Genomic DNA, 18,899 nt, shown 5'->3' with positions numbered 1-18,899 from the left:
CTGACTGTAGAGGTAGATCCGTAATCAACTATTCCAAAAAATTGAGATTTAATAACATGTATAATTGGTGTTCCCCGATAACGTAGATCCATGCTACGTTTTGCGTTGCTCATATGTGAAAGGCAAACTCTGGTGAAAGTCCTGACCCTAATGTAAATCCCCTTTCGCAGCATTGTGTTCGAAGTGCTGGGAGTCAGAAGGGTTAGCTATTTGTCATAAACTTGTAAACTTTGTCAGACATTATTAGCACCTCTGAAGAAACATATTCGACCACCTTAAAAGGAATTATCTGAGGGAACACGCCGCTCAATACAACCCAACTCATCTGTATCTCACTAGATCCTGAAAAAGTAACACTTCATCATTGACCAATGCATTAGAACAATCGAGAAAATACAATAAACATTGGGAAACGATGGAAACAGGGGACTGAGGCATTCACGTTCTGTCTTGCTCAGGATTTGCGGTCGCTCAAAGCAACTGATCTTGAAATGATCTTATTGGGAAGATCGCCCGCTGTACGTGACTGTCTGGTTTGTTTCTTCTCTTCTCCTGAGGTCCACCGAGAAGGGGACTGTCACAATCAATTTTTTTTATCTGTGCATTGCAGCACCTGTGTGTGTGTGTGTGTGCATGTGTGTCATTTGTGCATGTGTGGTGCCTCTTAAAGTGTGCCAGCAGTGATAACACACCTTACTACCCGTCCCGTGGTTGCAGAGATATCACAAACTCGTGCCTCCGGTGCAGGAAAGCCGGGAAAGAAGAAGAAGATGGAAAATCATATAGAGAAAAAAAAACTGTGAAATGGTTTGGAATATTCCCTGCGGGAGGTCTAATTTTCTTGGAATAGCCAAAGTGCTGCAGTCTCTGGGAAAATACAATATATTCAAGGGATTCACTGAATGGAGTAGGTCACTCTAAAATAAAACAAAATGCTAATTAAAAAGTATATGTGCAAGGATTCCTTTGCGATAATAAACTGAGATATATATGCTTAATATTAATCTTAATATTACATTTCCAGCATGCTACATATTAAGGTTATGCATTTGGATATACTCCATAGGGCTGCAATAAAATACTGCAAAATATGTGACAGAGCTAATTAAACTCCCACTAGAAAAAAGAATATAAAAAAATGCTCCTTCATTCCTCATGCATGTGAGTCACTGTGAAATTATTTTACTTAGCTTATGCAACCTTGTTAGAGGCAGCTGACGTGAGCCCTCGCCCGTCTACAAAATGTCAGGGGAATTAAAGGGTGACTTTCAGAAAAACCCAATCTGTTTTAAAGAGTGCCGATCAAACGTGGCAGCAGTGCAAAATAACTGCTCGTAGAAGCACATCTAGGAATAACTGGGTCCTCTCCTGTGCCTGTTTGAAACTCAGCCCTCATCCAAGAGCTGGTTGATTCTTGTAGGTCATAAACCCATAAGCCTCCTCCACAATAAAAGGACATGGGCTGAACAAAACACTCAAAGAACACGTCAAATAAGTTGGCTTCTGTCATATCAGGTATTTCTTATCACACCGATTATGTTCAAGTTCTCGTTGTTTTTCGATTTTTTTTGTTATTTGATGCTATAAGAACGGGTGAAACATCTTGATTGACCCCTGAGACTGACTCGTGATTAGTCGAGCTGGTGTATGGGCGGGATCTGGTTTGAAATGATGTCATTGGTTCGTATTCAGCATATTTGGGCTTTATTTCTGGATAGTGAGAGGAAGCATAGTTGTGTCGTTCATCTTTGCTTACAGTCTACATGTCCGGCATATTCTGAGCTATACCACATTTGATAATATACAACGATATTGTGGAATAATTCAGTAGCCCCTCAAATTCACGGCTCTTTTATCAGGAATATGTGACACTACTTCCATCCACACTGGCCAAACATCCAGAGAAGTAGCTCACCCACATTTTGGAAGTGATCTGGACCGAATACACAATCATTTATAAGTATTTCATGCATATATTTTATCATTATTATTATTAATGCATGACAACAGTAAATTGAGTAGAAGAATAATAATGATTCATATTTTTGAAAAGCCCATAATGTTCATTTTGTCTGTAAGTGTATAGTATGATGGAGACTAAGGCCAAGCCCTGGTCTCAACTTAGCTTCAGCTCCCCCGCAGCTTCTTTTCCTGGCTTGATCTTAAGTCTCAGCTAAATCCCAACCAGATATAAACTTTTAAATATGTTTTGAACGAGGATAATGCCTGGGAAGTGGATATATATTACTGACTGTCAAAAGGAAATTAGTATGATTGGCTTAAGTGTGTGCGATGAACATTTTATAACAAATTAATGGCCGCAGTCGGTTTCTACAGCCGCAGATAAGTCGATTTTGAAACTCCATATGAAAGTTTAAAGAGTCCAGAGTGATGGTGAAACCGTTAGGCTCAACAGAACACACTGCTCAACTTAATCCCCTCGCGTCAACCTGCCCGCTGCAGAAACATACATCATTTCATTCACCACAGCAACAATGTGGAGTCGTGGAATACATCGGAGGAGGAGGAGGAGAATAACTTCGAGGCAGCAGAATACAATGTTACGCGCCCTGTACACACAATAACCGGATGAGCAGGAGGTGACGGAGCAACACGGCCGCCGCGGCTCAAAGCAAACACTCGTCTTTGTGTCAGTCACAAAGGTGGTGTCTGGCAATCGACTCCTGCAATAAAACAAATAAATATATAAATAAAGCGCCGAGAGCGTTGAAAGCAGGAAGCGAGAGACGGGAGCGAAATAGACGGCGGGAGAATGAGTAAAAGATAGTTTTGTATATCCCAGCGAGTGGTGACACGCTGTTAATGCTTCGGGGGTTAGAGTGTCCCTGCCTCCTCCTTTGTGGCTCCTCTCAGCGGAGTTCAGCATGTTCACGTCCAGTTTTTTAATTATTTAAAACCTGAATTCTTATCCCACACTCGGCTCTTGGCACCTCGGCCTGCTCCTACCGAGGAAACAGCACTGCCTACTGTAGCGACAGCATTTTGCATAACAAAAGAGGAGGAGATGGGGAAGAGGGAAAAGGGAAAGGGGCGACGGGAGCATGTCAAGTGGAGGGGAGGCAGTTCTCCATTTGTGAATGCATTCAAATGTGTATGCATGTATGTATCTCCGTGTGTGTGTGTGTGTGTGTGTGTGTGTGTGTGTGTGTGTGTGTGTGTGTGTGTGTGTGTGTGTGTGTGTGTGTGTGTGTGTGTGTGTGTGTGTGTGTGTGTGTGCATTACTACTAAAGCCAGGGCCAAGAGCTGGAGCACAGACAGTCAATGTGCTTTAATGGAGACTATGTGCTCACTGCGGCGCGGCATATATGATCAATTATTCAGCGACTTCAACACTAGAGCTATCATCGGGCCGCCGCTATTATTACCAGCCGATGGGCAGCCGTCACTTGAAGACGCAAAGGGAGGAAGAAAAAAAAAAGAAAAGCAGCTCTGACTTGGTGGGAAATGGCCTTTGACAGTAAAGGACACCTAGTTACGCTCCTCCGATCACCCCGGAGGATGAACAGTTGTGGACAAAGGGAGCCACTTGTTTACAGCTCCCCGAACTCTCACCCTCACCCCGTTTACCCCGATTTTTTATCCCTCTCTCGTCGCTCGTTCCCAGACACATGCTGTGTCCTCCTCCCGCCTCCACCCACTGCCACTGGTCGTCATTTTATGTGGTCAGCTGTATCCGCTCTGCGTCCCTGCATTCATCTCTCCCCTCTGGTCCCTCTCTGTGTGTCCCTCTCTGTCCCGCCACGCCGCCCCCTTACCCGCCCCCCCCCCCCCCTTAACACCGCTGCTCTTTCTCGCTCCCACAACCCCTATTTCTGTCTCTATCTATCGGCGGCAGAGGAGGTGCCAGGGCAGCGTAATTGGTATTCAAGCTCTGTCAGAGCCAATGCAGAGCCTTGTTAGCGGAATGAGAGAGGAAACATCCTTATCTGGATTTCAACGGTAACCAGAGGATGGGTGGGTTGGTGGGTGGGTTGGGGGGGGGGACTCAGCTACGCTCGCTGCTCTTATTATTTTCTATTTTTCTTTCTTCTTTTTTTTTCGGTCTTGTTTTCCCTCTTGTTTTCTCTCATCGTATTCCCCCTGCTGTCTGTGCTAATTATTGACTGGCTGTGTTGTGTGTGCACGCTGCAACACACACACACACACTCACTCACACACAAACATTAGGACTGCAGTCTATACTGACAACTGCATATAGGCAGGTGCACATGTATACAAAGTGAAGTGTACGGGAACACCTGCCTGCACACACACACAGACACACACATTGCACAGCCTTCTATAGCCCCCTGTGGAGACTTGCACAGGCTCAGCTTCCCCACATCTGCATCCACCACACTTATTAAAAACACACTGTGTCCCCTCTTCTGGCTCCTCTCCGTTCCAGAGGGCTTCACTACAACACACATGTGCTCGAGCAGCGGCATTATGGGGAATATTTCCAAGACGCCAAGCGAACGGGACTGTTTTTTGACTAAAACCCCAGCTTCCGAGTTATATTCAAGCTTTTTTAACAGAGAAAGGACGAGAGGCTTTATCAGTGACCAGGAACACAGCGAGGAGAAATGAGGGTTTATAAAAAAAAGAAAAAAGAATGCAGTTTAATACTAATAATCATACAATCATAAAAATGTTCAACTCAGTGTTATGTTCAAATTAAATTTAACTTTTCTTCGATTAAGTTTTCAGATAATGCGGCAGACTCCAGAAATGCAGACAGGCCCCCGGAGCGATGCATCATTACCGCACTTCACCTTTGACCCCAGTGGGACAGGATCAGTGGGAGTTGAGGACGTTCAACAGTCCAATGCAAATAAACAACCAATATTACGTCTGACTGGGATTTCTGTGCTCAACAGAGATAAATGCCAGAAACCATTCCAGATTCATGATGATACATTCAGGAACTTCAGGATAAGATAATATATTTTTAAACTATATGTCGTAATAAGGCAATACATTGTGTTTTTGTCTGGGCAATTACATAAGGCTGATTTCCAAGGGTTTATAATTGAAAAAATGAAGCAGAGGTAGAAATAGAAATGTATTCCTAAAAGAAAGAAAACCCATATCCATGTTTGAAAATGTGTTTCATGATTAATGCATTACACATTAATGGTTTAAGTGAATGGTAAATGGTCTGTATTCATGAAATGAAAAGAATAGTAATTGAATAAGATGACCATGTAACTTTATTATATTGATTCAATAAAAAACGTTTCCAGTTTAATGAAGGGTTTTCATTCATGGTGAGTAAGTGTGAATTCATTTAATAACTTGAGAGGGATTTGATTAAATAAATTGAAATGTATTTCATGTGTCTCTATTTAACTAAATCACTCTTTTATTTCATATATTCAAAGGAACTCAACATGAAAGAAAACACATTAATTTGTCCCTTTACATTGAACCTTCCTTATAAAGTTACACAAAGATGAATCTGTAATTAATATGCATAAAGTCACTGTTTTAGACATAATTATACATAGACATATTATTATATATATATATTATGTTGTTAGTGTGCGTTCTTCTTGATGGCCGCTCAAGGCGCGTTACAGCCACACACACACACACCCATAAAATGCAGTGTGGAGGAGCACCAGCATCCTGGGTAGTGGACAACCCGCTCGCCCTCCTGTGCCACAGCTGCCCACTTGTCTTTCCTGCCTTTGTCAGTGGCTAATTAGATATGGAGAAGACCCTTTGCTAAAGCAACACTAGCATTTAGAACTGCGGCCCTGATGGTGCTTGTTAATGAAGAACCACATTCAAAGCCTAATTGTGACTGAATAAATATCTTCTATCTAATAAGCCTTGTTATTACCAAATCATTAGATTTCATTAGCGCACACTGAGTCTTTATTAAAATGTGGAGTTCTCTGTGTATCAATTACTAGTCAAACTCTATGCGTTAGTAAATCTCATTGTGTTAATAAGCATTTGGATTTTGATCAGATGTTTCCAAACCCTAAGTTATTTTTATTAATGGCTTACAACCAAACTATAAATCTCTGATTATAAAATTATTTATTTTCTCCAGAGATATATTTCAGGCTTTTTTTTGGCTAACAGAACCAAATCGAAAGAGAGGGAGTTGGAGACATGCAGCAAAAGGGACCGGATCAGAAACTAACCCACGGCCACTGCAAGATGACTAATGATTTCTACATTTATATAGATATTTTTCACTTTATAAATGGTTAATTGGTTATAGTCAGTGTAAACCCTAACCCTATTAAAATGACAGTTTCAAAACAAAACTCCTATTTATAATGGAGTAGATTTATATTGCAGCCTTCCTCTACTATCAGAATAATTACATAAACGCAGTTTAATGGTAAAAAAAAAGGGGACAATTACTATTTTCAGTCAAAGGCTCCAGCTGAAGTTTATTCTGGGTGACAGAGTTTGACTCTCAAATGTCACGAGGGGACATAAGCGTCATAAGCGTCATAAATAGACGCGACCTCTGACCTCTGCCGTGTCACTCTACAACGTCAGACAGCCACGAGCGTCTTACACACGTGATTAGCTGTTAGCTTCACCTTTATCTGAGAAGAAAATGACAGAAATCTGACAAATGATCTTAGTCCCTGTAGATCCGATGAGTTGTAGGACTGGATAATCCTGAAGAGTGCGGCTGGACTAAACCTGACAAGGATAAAAACTCTTTCTATATCTCTCTTTCTCTCTCTCTCTCTCTCTCTGTGCATGTGCTGGTGCAGGTTACTAGCACAACCAATCTCTGTCTGCCGTTACCTGAGTTGCCATGGTAACCCCCCCCCCAAAAGGAATTTATTTCAGGAAGCAACCCATCGGCAACAACCTGTGACTCTCTCTCTCTCTCTCTTTTTCCCTCTCTGTCTGTCTCGTTCTTCCTCAACTCTTTCTCCTCCGTCATCATACCTCTCTTTTACACATTCAGTTATTTCGTGCACTTTCCACCCCTGCATGGATGTGAGGTATATATCGTCACAAACTATGTATAAAAATATATATATATGTCCTTTCCCTATTTCCCTCATCTTTCTCCATTGCCGAATTTGATCCGTCTGTTTCTTTCCGCCTCATTTGCTGTCACAGTCTGTCCATATTCACCCACTGGGTTTAGTTCATGTGTAGCTACAACCGGAGCAAATGGTGCATCAGGCTCCTTCACTGGGCTGTTATCTGTACTCATGGTTGGAGCTGTGTGTGTGTGTCTGTGTACAAGTGCACATAGAACAAAGTGCAAACCTATGGCAAGTCTGTGCACGTTTTTGTGTGTGTGTGTGTGTGTTTGTGTGTTTACGTGATTCGGGAAAGTGCAACTGAGTGTGCATGTGTGTGTGTGTTTGTTAGCGTGTGTGTGTATGTTTGAGTGCGTGTGTACTCCGGCGCCCGCATGTGTAACCGTTTGTGCCAATTATTTCATTACCGGCTGACAGATTTCTCTTTCCGCTATTACTGCTCCCCTAGCCACAGGCACCGGCAGAAACCCCAGCAGTAACACACACGTGCACACCCACAAACGCACACGCACACACACACAGTTACCAGTTCAGTCCATCAATTAAATAGGCAATTTGCTCAAGTGGGTCCACCTGGACCAAAGGCAGGTGGGTGGCTATGCTCTGTTTACCTTTCAGACACTATTAAGGCTGAGATGTCACTGGTTTTACGTCTTCTGGGCCTCCCGAGTGTCAGCTCTGCCTTTTCGTCTGCCTACACGTCACATGGGTTGTGTATTATTTCTGTGTGTGTGTGTGTTCGTGTGTGCGACAGGGAGAGATTGTGTCAGGTCGTCAGACGATAACTGGAATGTACTGTATCTGTCAATGTGTAGCTACCAAATGACAGATGACGCTAACATTTTCTGGATGTACTGTGTCTGTGTGTGTGTGTGTGTGTGTGTGTGTGTGTGTGTGTGTGTGTGTTCATGTTATATGTCAGGTTATCAAGCTGCTGACATGTAGAAGACATAGCAGATGCTTCTTCTGTCCACACACATCTCCATCTTTGACAAGATGTGATCCGCTAATGCGGGTGTGTGTGTATGTGTGTGTGTGTGTGTGTGTGCTTCAGTCTGGACTGTGTGCATGTGTGTGGCCTCTGCAGTAATATTTCATCCTCTCAAGAGTCCCATAAGAACCTGCCGCACATTGTGTTTATGTGTGTGTGTGTGTGTGTGTGTGTGTGTGTGTGTGTGTGTGTGTGTGTGTGTGTGTGTGTGTGTGTGTGTGTGTGTGTGTGTGTGTGTAAGTGACCCTTCGTCATATGTGTACATGGCTGCTTCTGTGCCAGTGTGCACATCTACACTGGCTTGCGGCATTTATTCAACATCTTGAAGGTTGGTGTGTGTTCAGAATGCATGAAACACACACACACACACAAAGTCACACACTCACACACACACACACACAAGGACACACTAACACACTCACAGTTGATAAATTAGACTTGGAGGTACAGGAATTTGCTTTACAATGTACCAAAGCAAACACAAGATAGCACGTACATTCCATCAAGCTCCCATGTATATTTGCAAGAATGTGTGCATGCATGTGTGTGTGTGTGTGTGTGTGTGTGTGTGTGTGCAGATACAAATTGTCTCTGCCCCTCTGTATGTTAACTCCACCTGCCAAGACGTTTGCAGTCATGGTGTTATCAGTATAAAAAGCTAGGCCGTGTGTTTACATGCCAACCTCATAGTTCAAATGTGTTCCAAGGCACGTGGGGAAAAAACACACAGGAGGTGAATAGCACCAAACAAACCTTCAAGTCAATGTTTCCTCTCCCTGCTGTTTGATTTGAGCCAGGGCCTTCTGCTTCCTTCATCCCATAAGCCCCATTTACTTTCAACTCATTGGAAGTGGTATTATCCTTGAGCTTAGGTGCCGGTGCGCAAGGTATAATTTATTGTCTGTTCAGCAAGGCAAATGTGCAAGCCTGGCACATTTCATTTGCTGAATACATATCATTATAAAAATGTGATTTTGTATGTGTTTCACACTGTGCGGTAAAATGCTATCTAGGCTACGTCTGATTCAGGCCTATACAGTGAATTTCGATGGTGATAATAACCTCTGCAAATATGGAATATTGGCTGCTCGGCGTGTGAAAAGAAGAGGCCAGTCGAGTCAGTGCTGTGACAGGCGGGGGGGGGGAGATGTGCGCCAGACATCAATGCATACCAACTAGAAAGACGTGCATTCACTCCTCAGATGTTGAGACACAAGGTTGGAATAAGCAGTGACCCACCTGCCCCATCGATATACAAATCTATTTGCGCTCAAACCGACATCTGACTGCTTTAGCACCCATGGCTGTAAACACACAGCATGACTTGTAAATGATTGTACGCTCAGTGCATTCCCTGTACATGTGTATTACTTTTAAGTGAAAAATGTGGCTTTTAAAAAAAAAAACCTTCCTCACAGCAGCACTGTAAAGAAGCAACGCACCACGGAGGAAAGCTTTCTGTATTCATGAGTTTGGTTTTAACAGTCCCTGCAGGTGCAATAATGAAGTTTCTCTCCCCCATGTGGAATGGACCGTGATGATTATGATGAAGCAGAATTGCCGGCTGTTTTTCTTCCTTTCTTTTTTCACCCCCCGCCCTGCTGTTGTATCGACAGAGCTGTAAACATAGGCATAAAATTATATGCAGCAGCCATGTAACAGTAAAAAACTGAGCTGTTAACAGTTGCACAGGGAGAGAAGGTAATCCTGTTGCGGCAGGAGAGGGGACTCTACTCGAGTTGTTCTGCAACTGGGGCAGATGCAAGAATGGCATTGAATTTCAAAGAAAGACAAATTAAGATGTACAAATCCGCGTCTCCAATTTGTCTCAACTGAGGAAAATTCAAACGTTTTGCGCCGGTTTGTGTATCCAAAAACTTCCAAAGCTTTATAGAAGTTAGTTCATCTATTGCAAGACTCGTCGATCAACGAAAATACACGCAACCATTCCGGCAACCTGTTGAATCCCAATTTGTGAGATCTGCCAGCTATCGATGTCAGCGACACAACACGTGTTGAGCTATCTCGCTTTGTTGCATGACTAACATCCATGTCAGCACCTTGGCCTCCGCACACTGTAATGGCATTATGAGATAAATGATGCTTGTTATGACCCATAATGTTATGGCTTGCCCTTTACAGTGAGCTAAGCCCATTTTCTCTCGCGGCGCTGGATCGAATACAGGAACTAAAACCCCAAAAGCAATCTATTCAAGGGTGCAACGAGCTAAGGGGATGTGACATGCCAATGTTTTTTAGTGATTTTCATTATGTGTCATTCTATTCTAATTCATTTTCAATTGGACCATAAGAGCCGGTGCCGTAAGCGGCGCAAAATGCAGGAACGAGCGAATGAGGATCTGGTTTGGCCGCGAGACATCCCGAGAACGAAAAAATAATGATCTTTATGAAATTACTTTAGACACAATCTGACAGGCGAGACAAAGCGAGTGGCTTGCCGTGTTCGAATCGATGAAGCCTCCATTATTTTTCTAAAGAGTAACATGCAATTTGTTTTCGGTGGAGCTGCGTAGCATCGGTAATATTCTGCCCCTCTGACACAAAAAAGCTAATGCACCTCAGCCAACCTAATGTCAGATTAAACCTACATTTCTGTCAGATGGAAATGGAAAAACGCTTCGAACATAGCAGATCCATAAAGCATGACCAAGCCCGTTATCACAGACACCACATTTGTGTCACAATAGCCTCAGGAGCAAAACCTTTGTGAAGACAGAAAAAAAGCTTGTTTCCAAATCCATTCAGATGACTGTGATCCCATGCACGGGGAAGATCAAACTTCTTAAGTAGCTATTGATCAGCTAGATGAACAGGGACGCGGCAATTGATCGGACGGAGGAATGACCTCATCCCTGCCTTTGACACACGGCAGGAAGGCACAAATTGAAACCGCGGAAGGGTAAGCACACTTCTCACCCGTCATTTCCTGGAGAACGTGTGGATGTATCACACTCAAGCACCCCAGTGGTCATTGGATCAATAGTCTGGCGAGTCTGTTTATGAATAAGATGGACAGAGGTTCCGCTTCAGTTCTCCTTGTATCAGCAACTCTTTGAACTGGTACATCTAAATGAATCCACTAAAGGCCGGGGTTGGCTCAGCCGAGGGGAGGGACCATCTGCTCTTTGAGAGATGGTCATGATGGACATCTTGCCAGTCTTGCAAGAATGGGCCCAGAGGAATCCGCCCATCCTTGGAGGAAAACGCTGATCTGAGAGGATCCCCCTCCCGCCAGCTGACACGTTGATAGACAAATGGCCCTGCTACTCTCTAACCTCTCAAACTACTGGCCCATCCTTCTTGTACTACTCCTCCTTTCATGTGTGTGTGTGTGTGTCTTCCCCCAAACACTCCTCTTCCTTCATCCCATATTGTGTGTGTGTGCACAAGCACTCACATGACTAATTCATACGGCACATCGCAGTGACCAGAACACGTTCCCCGACTTCTGCACGAGGTTTTAATTAAAGATACAGCTGCGGTTATTAAAATCACTCAGTCCCACATCTTTCATCCGGGATGAGCACAATCTAGCAATCTGAGTTTGTCTGCAGTGAAAGTCTGTGCCACCACTCACTGCACGTGTAACACACTTTATCACCAGCATCTGTATTACGTTAATGGGTCCGACAATGTAAGACGTAGCGTTGCATGTCCTTGGTGATTCAAGGTTTTACAGAGTAGCTCATTTCTATGTCTTCAGGCTGGGATTGGTGGGGCCCCGGGGAGTTTTAGATGGCACTTCACGGGTGGAAGGGCAGGAATGAAGTGTGTTAGGTTGATGTCTTTCTGACATCACTATTTCCAAAGGCCAGTGGGTCTCTTCAGTAAAAAACTGGAGCCTAGAGAGGATCCTCACAGCCAGATTTTCATTAGAGTCCAACTCCAACGCACTGCCCTTTTTTTTTTATTGTCCCACAGCACTGCCAAAAGGCAATCAATAGGACTTTAGGAAAACTGGGTGCAATAGTGCACACTTTTTACTGACCCACAATCGATAAGAACTGTGAAAAACAGTTCCATGAGTAAATATTGAAGATTCACACACACACACACACACACACACACACACACACAGACACACAGATTAAAAGGGCCTCTGGACACAGGACACAAGGGGGTCGTTTGGAGCCGACTTAGATTACCTTGAAAAACCACCACAGGTTTCTGCTGCAACTGTGATTGATTCATTGAAGTGAATTAATTAACAAACCCTTTAACTAATGAATCAATTAGGCAATTGATTTATGTGCATTACCCCTCTGGGCTATACTGACCATTAAAGATAACCTGTGCTCAATTTAAATCGCTTCACAGCAGATTACATGCGGAGGAATGCTCGGCTTACCTGTGTGCAACACTGCTGTGAGGGATCTGACGTCGCTGAGGATTTGCCAAGTAAAACACGGTGATCGTGACATTGCTTGTGTATGCTAAAGGAGTATTACTGCGGCATTAAATACACGCATATTATCTTTATGTCACTTGAGCCTACAGCTGTGCTTCGGGGCTGAGTTCCCTAAAATCCTTCTTTTCTCCAGATTAATAATAGATGCTTAAGAAGGAAGAAATACTTAATGACTACACTTCTGCCGCCGTGTCTCTGAGTCATATTCAAGCCAGAGCTCCTGCCGCAGTTCACTCTGGCCTTCCCTGTAATTAAACAATCTACATCCTTTAGATGAAGGTGATGGCTGGCAGACAGCTACGCCTCTTAACGACAGTGCCGTGAGTGCATTCAGCATTCTGCTTGTCAAGCACAAACTGAGTTAATGTTCTGATGGAAAAAAATGAAAAACGCGGCAGTCACAGATGGCCCGACGACATGATATAGCGGGACAGAAAACTCTGCAGCAAAAAAAAACAGGGAGACAAAATGATATAGCATCAAGAGGACAACACCGAGGACTGTCAATATAAACAGCAGCTCAGCAGCACTCCTTACATAACCAGCCATTGTTTGATATATCTGGTGCATCCAACAAATCCACAGTGATAGATCGGTTCCCAGTCCTGTAAAAGACGTGCTGTGACTACTGGTCACTTGCAGGCTAGGGGGTCACGTCTTGAAGGCTGAAACAAAGGCCATTTCGCATCTCAGACATTGCAGTGCAGTGGCCTTTGTCTCGCAGGGTCACAGGCTTTGAGTCGAGAGCTCTGTAAAGGTGACCTGATTAGACATTGTTCCACAAGGACCTCTTAAAATAAGCATGCACCTGATGACCTCTCCGGTGTCTGACTACCCACGAGCTGCATCGCTGTTCATAAACAAGCTGCTCTGTGAAATAACGAGAAGCTATGACTACAGGATTATAACTCGTTGCTTTTCTCCACCTGTTTTTCTGGAGCAAAACAGAAACTAATTGGGAGCACAGACATGAGGAGCCTCTCTTTTGAAAGTCAGGTGTTAAGACATGGTAGGGCTTCCCTTTTCTCCGGGATTAACCTAAGTCCATGGAACCAAGCATTTGCCACAGCTTGACCCAAATCTGCCTGAGGCTCCTCCGAGAAGAGCTGCCACGCCACAGACTGTCATTCTAATCCATTTCTTTTTGCTTTTTCTAAGAGGATCACTTTGACTGGGTGTCTGTCTCTGGTAAATGAAAACACGCATCTCTGTCACTTTGGCCCCGCTGCGGCTCGCCCTGTGGTTTCACCTGAGGATCAATAACTGCAGTCGTCAGGCAGACTGGTGGTCGAGGGTGATCAGAGGCCACCGGGGCCTGCAGATGTTTGTTATATGAATGAATAAAAAAAAAAAGAATGTGCAGCGGTACTCCAGTTCAACTTGTCATTGTCACAGAGGCCTTTTAGGGGATTGGCCTTTCTGAATTGAGGAGCAGGAACGGTGTCTTCTAGCAAGATGGGTACAAGTAAAAGATGAATTTATTGAAGAGATTTACCAGAGATTCTCTTTAAGACACCACATGCCTCCAAGAACTGGTAGATTTGATATAGACTTGACGTCAAAGCGTTTATACCAAAGCACTAACAGATTTCCAACAAAATGCTCATTGGTATATGCTGATCAATCATTCAAGACTATTTGATTAATCTCTTCCATAGCTGTAGGCCTTTCCTTCTCATGATAAACATAACTTAATTATATCATTTTCCATAAATAAGCTACTTTACCGAGGGGCAAACGATTAAACATTTCAAAATCTTTAACAATAACTCTCCAATATGTTCACTGGTGCTAATCTTCACACGACTCTCCAACTTTATTGCTATATTACGAAAGGACTACAGGCGAGTGGCTGCTCTTCATTACTTTAATTGCAACCCACGGGGTGCCTCGATTTCATGTGACAAATTAATTTATAAGAGTGAGTAATATGTGGTTATCTCTTCATTATTTTTTACCTAGATTGCCCTGGGTTCCATCAGCGGATTCGTACAGCCCCCCCAAAAAAAACTATTCCATGAACCTGTCAGGCTCCCAATTGCCATGTGACAAATAACTCGGCCAATGAAGAGCAAATTGGGATTCGCTCCATTGACTGAATAATTGAAGTGGACAGTGTGGGAAATTTATGACGCAAAAATCATCCACATTCCCTATGCATTATGTTTTAATACGTTTTTATTCCCAATGTTCCCTCAACGCATCCTCATTTCTCAGCGCAGGAGATCCCATGTCACATTATGCAAGTCGAGCTGACGCAATCAGGTGTACAACAAAATACACTCGCTTGGTGTTATTCGGCTAACGAACACGCTGGCACACGGGTGACATTTTGTATTCTTCATTAGCGCTGACAAAAAATCCCAATCCTGGATCTATAGCTATAGCTAGCCTTCCCACCTTCACCAGTATGATCATTAGTCAGGATTTGTGCTGACAGGCTATCTACATATTACGTACCACCTGCATACACATCCGCATCAACAGCACAAACCCACGAGAAGGTAATGACAGAAAATAGGATCAGTCTGTGAAAATAGTTTTTCTTGTCTTCCTTTTCCTTGTTCTGATTCATATTGGAGCACAACACTGAATCTTATTAAGGAACATGTGAGGGATGATTAAATGGGTTAAAAGGGGTCTATTCTTTCCCAGGCCACTTTCATTATCCTCACCCCAAAAGACAGTCACTAACGCACTCCTTTGAATTCATTTCATCAGTTTGTGCTATTAGCCCCGACCGCCGGCTTTGACCTTGGTCATTCTCGTAGACTACAGTGAGCAGATTCTCACTCCTCCTCCGGGTGCCTCTCTCCCCTGCAGCTCTCTCTACTGGCTTCCAGTAGCGACCATATAAACCCCTTTGAACTCAAAAGTGTGTCTTCTCGCCACTGAGCGGTTTCCCCCCCGCAAAGTTAAAGGCTATACGGTGTCAGGTCCGAAAGCAAAGAAAATGCAGGCTTAGGGGAAAAAAAAAAACCTCGGTGTAAAAGCACAACATGATACAGACAAACAACGCGGCGGTGAAGGTTAAAAATATTGCCTTGCCAGTCAACAGGCTGGACTGTGCTGACAGCCTGAATCTAATGAGAGGTCCTCGCGTTCACACAGCCACCAGCAGCGTTTCAGAGCACCGTTAGGTGGCCACACAATCCTCTTTGTGACCTCTGCGGAAAAGGCTAGCATGCCACAGCAAATTAAAAATCCAAAAGGAAAGGCTTCGGGACATGTGCCAGTACAGAATCCTGAACTCCCCTTTGTCTCCCATTTTGGCTGACACACAACTTTTTTTTTTTCCCCTTTCCCTCTCTCCTCGCCTTTCACTAAGCCTGGACATTCTCCTCAGTGAAAAGAGTGTATGCCACTGCTTGACCTGAATATTTGCCCAGGGCCGGAGGCAGGGAGAGAGGGGTGGGGGGTGGCTGGCCATTCCAAGCCACACTTCTTGTAAACCAGCACAATGGAAACCCCTCGCCATTCCTGAGGGCCAAAACCGGCGCTGCTCGCCCCGGGGCCTACATGTATTAAAGGGGATTTTAAGTGCTGTTTTCTGTGGCAGGTTCATGCAGTACAGTAATTCCCTGGGTGGCACCATTTGACTTTTATAAGGAGTTTAAGCAGTAAGCGTGCTCACCCCCCTGCATGGAGATCTCCCAGCAGCACAGGTACACTTTGAATTTATCATGTCAGACTGTAGGTGGAATTAATGACGAGGGATTGAGACACGTCAGTTGACTCCTGATGGTTCTGACAGACGTTTATCCAGCTGCATGTCAGCAAGTGAAACTCCAGCATTACCAACAGACCACCCCTACAAAGCAGCCGTGTCCACATGAGGCTCAGCACCCCCCACACAGCATGGGGGTGCTGACGGCCACATTGTGGACAGTGTGCTGGATGATGGAGCCCCCCCTGGAGGTGTGTGTGACTGATGATCGGATGATGATTTATCCGGATTGAGCGTGAAAAAGGGGGCAGAGAACACAATAGAAGGTAAACGGAGAGACATTAGAACCGCTTGACCTCGACATTACCCTTAAGCTAGACTCTAGTGCCATCTATTGAGAACTTTTACAACAAATCAGCTCTGCACACAAACAGTGAGCTGATCATTCGAACGCTGCTTTCCTCCCCCTCACTACACTGCTTCAACTTATTTATTTGATTATCCAAAATTGATCAGTCGATTATCCACAGCTGGAGGACTTGTTGGTGAAAGGGGGGGAGAGATAAAGACGCATGGTTTGGATAATCAGAGCAGAGCAAGACAACGTGTGCTTCATACAAATGAGTCTGCTTCAGTGTGGCTTCAGAACGGATTTTTGTATTTAATATCTACCAAAAGGAGGGAAGTCGGTTATTTGACTGCGGTTCCGCCAAAGGACGCAGGACGAGCTCCGCGTGTGCGTATTATTGGTGCGCAAAACTTCAATGTGGTGGCGCATTGGAGCGGCGTAAAAAGTGCGGCGTCGGGTCGGTGGAGTTACCTTCTTTGAGCAGGCGGGAGTGGAGGAAGAGGAGGAGGAAGCAGCAGATCGCCGCTCCGGTCAGTGCCCACGCCACTCGGAGGAGCTGCATCCTGGCGTGGGAGGCTCCGCGGCGGACCGAGGGAGAGAGAGAGGGAGAGACAGAGATAGAGGGAGAGACACCGCTCCACCTCCGCTCACTGGCTCATAGTCTGTCCACTGTGGAGTCACGCGTTCATCCCCGGTATCCGTGCGCAAAATCCTCACGTTTGATAGTCCGGTTCCGATGTGGTTCAAATACAAAAAAAAAGAAAAATAAAAAAAGGAGAGGAAGAGGAGGAGGGCTGGGAGCTGTGCAACAACAACACAAAATGTGTGCGCTCCTGCTTGGCGAGCCTGTGCGTCAGAGTGGCTCCAAACACAGGGATGGGGGGGGGGCGATTAACCCCCGATCACCATCCTTCCCTCGCACCACTTCTCCCCTCTTCTTCTTCTTCTTCTTCTTCTTCTTCTTCTTCTTCTTCTTCTTCTTCTTCTTCTTCTTCTTCTTCTTCTTCTCCTCCTCCCGGTCAGGACTCTCCCAGCACACGGCCACTCGCGGGTCCACGGCGATGCGGCGCGCACACGATGATCAGCGCTCCCCCCCACTGCATGGTACGCGCATCGCTCCCGTCGCCGGAGAGGCAAACACTGCCGAGCAAGTCGCCTCGCAGATCGCGTTTTCCCTCCCTCTCTCTCACTCTCTCTCGCTCCCCCCCATCTCTCTCTCTCTCACTCTCTCTGTGTGTGGCTGCTTTCCCTCTCTCTACTCATCCAGCCTCTCTCTCTCTCTCTCTCTCTCTCTCTCTCCCTCCCTCTGTCTTCTTCCCCTCCTTCTCCCCCTGATTCACTCCGATGCAACTCTTGCCGTTTACGCACGAGAACAGGCAGTTTCATAAACTATGCATCTCCTGCGCGCCGCACATCTTGGAAACATCCCCCCCCCCTCCCAAAAAAAACAAAAATCAGAGGCTCAGCGGTTGACAAAGTCGCCCTCTGTTTTTTCTTTGAAGGCGAATAAAACACAAATCATGGAGAAAAGACTTGGCTGCAGGAGCAGGTGATTGTGTTCAGTCGGTCCTCCCATTAGATAATCCTTGTAGATGAAAACAGTTTCCATGGCACGGCACAACTCACCATCCCTCTGTGTGTGCGCGCCTCATACCAAATCGACTGCCCCCCCCTACCCACCCCCCTCCTCTGCGTAGCTCCAGGTTACGTCACAACTCCCCCAAATAATCTCCTCCAGCTACAGAGCCTGCAGACAGGGCTGCTATAATAGGATGTTTCCACTGATAAATAAAAAGTGAGCCAACCGTGGGCGGAAAGTGATGATCAGATGGCAATAAGGAATTCAGCCAAACTTAGAACGAGTAGTTCAGGAGTTAATTACGATTATGTTGATTTTGGACTTTTTCTGGCTATAGAATATGATAATAATGACATTTTTTTTGGGGGGGGGGGTATTTCCTGTAACTCAGTTCAGGGCCTGTTCCCTTTTCGAAAGTTTCTTTAGATGCAGCAGACAAATGTGTCCATCAAACAAAGGTCCCAATGGGTGGATCCCCCCCCCAAGCTCAACCTTTCCCTTCGGTGACGAACCGTTTTTTCAAAAAGCGAATGGCGCCGGCAAGCGAGGAGATGTCCAACCAAGGGGCGTTCAAACTTTTTTGTTGCTAGGCGACAGCAATAAGGGCGGGACAAGCTGGGGACACAAATAATGGAAAGCCTCTGTAGACCAGACCGTCTCATTTTGGTTTGGCCCTCAAGGTCTACCCAGCCCATGAAGATTGCCTCCTTCATGGGCCCTGTAGATTGTGTCCTCTGAAGGATGCAGCCCCTGAATTGACAATTAATCATCATCCCTATAAACCAAAAAACTGTAGCGAAGAAGTTGTGCATACATTAACCAATCCTCCCATTTACTAAGAAAAGCAATA

The 18,899-nt window shown here is 44.9% G+C and overlaps 1 protein-coding gene across 1 annotated transcript in view; it reads right to left on the bottom strand.

The window, feature by feature from the left end:
* Positions 1–17,032, bottom strand: part of tafa5a (TAFA chemokine like family member 5a) — a 79,779-nt gene extending 62,747 nt beyond the window's left edge. Inside the window, exon 1 of the mRNA XM_061080451.1 lies at positions 16,942–17,032. Coding sequence (XP_060936434.1) covers positions 16,942–17,032 — 91 coding nt within the window. The remainder of the gene's footprint in view (positions 1–16,941) is intronic.
* Between the last annotated feature and the right edge of the window lie 1,867 nt (positions 17,033–18,899).

This window comes from Limanda limanda, chromosome 1, assembly GCF_963576545.1.
Source record: "Limanda limanda chromosome 1, fLimLim1.1, whole genome shotgun sequence".
NCBI classification, from domain to species: domain Eukaryota; kingdom Metazoa; phylum Chordata; class Actinopteri; order Pleuronectiformes; family Pleuronectidae; genus Limanda; species Limanda limanda.
Note: the sequence above shows the minus strand (reverse complement) of the source record. Positions and strands in the feature narration are given on the sequence as shown.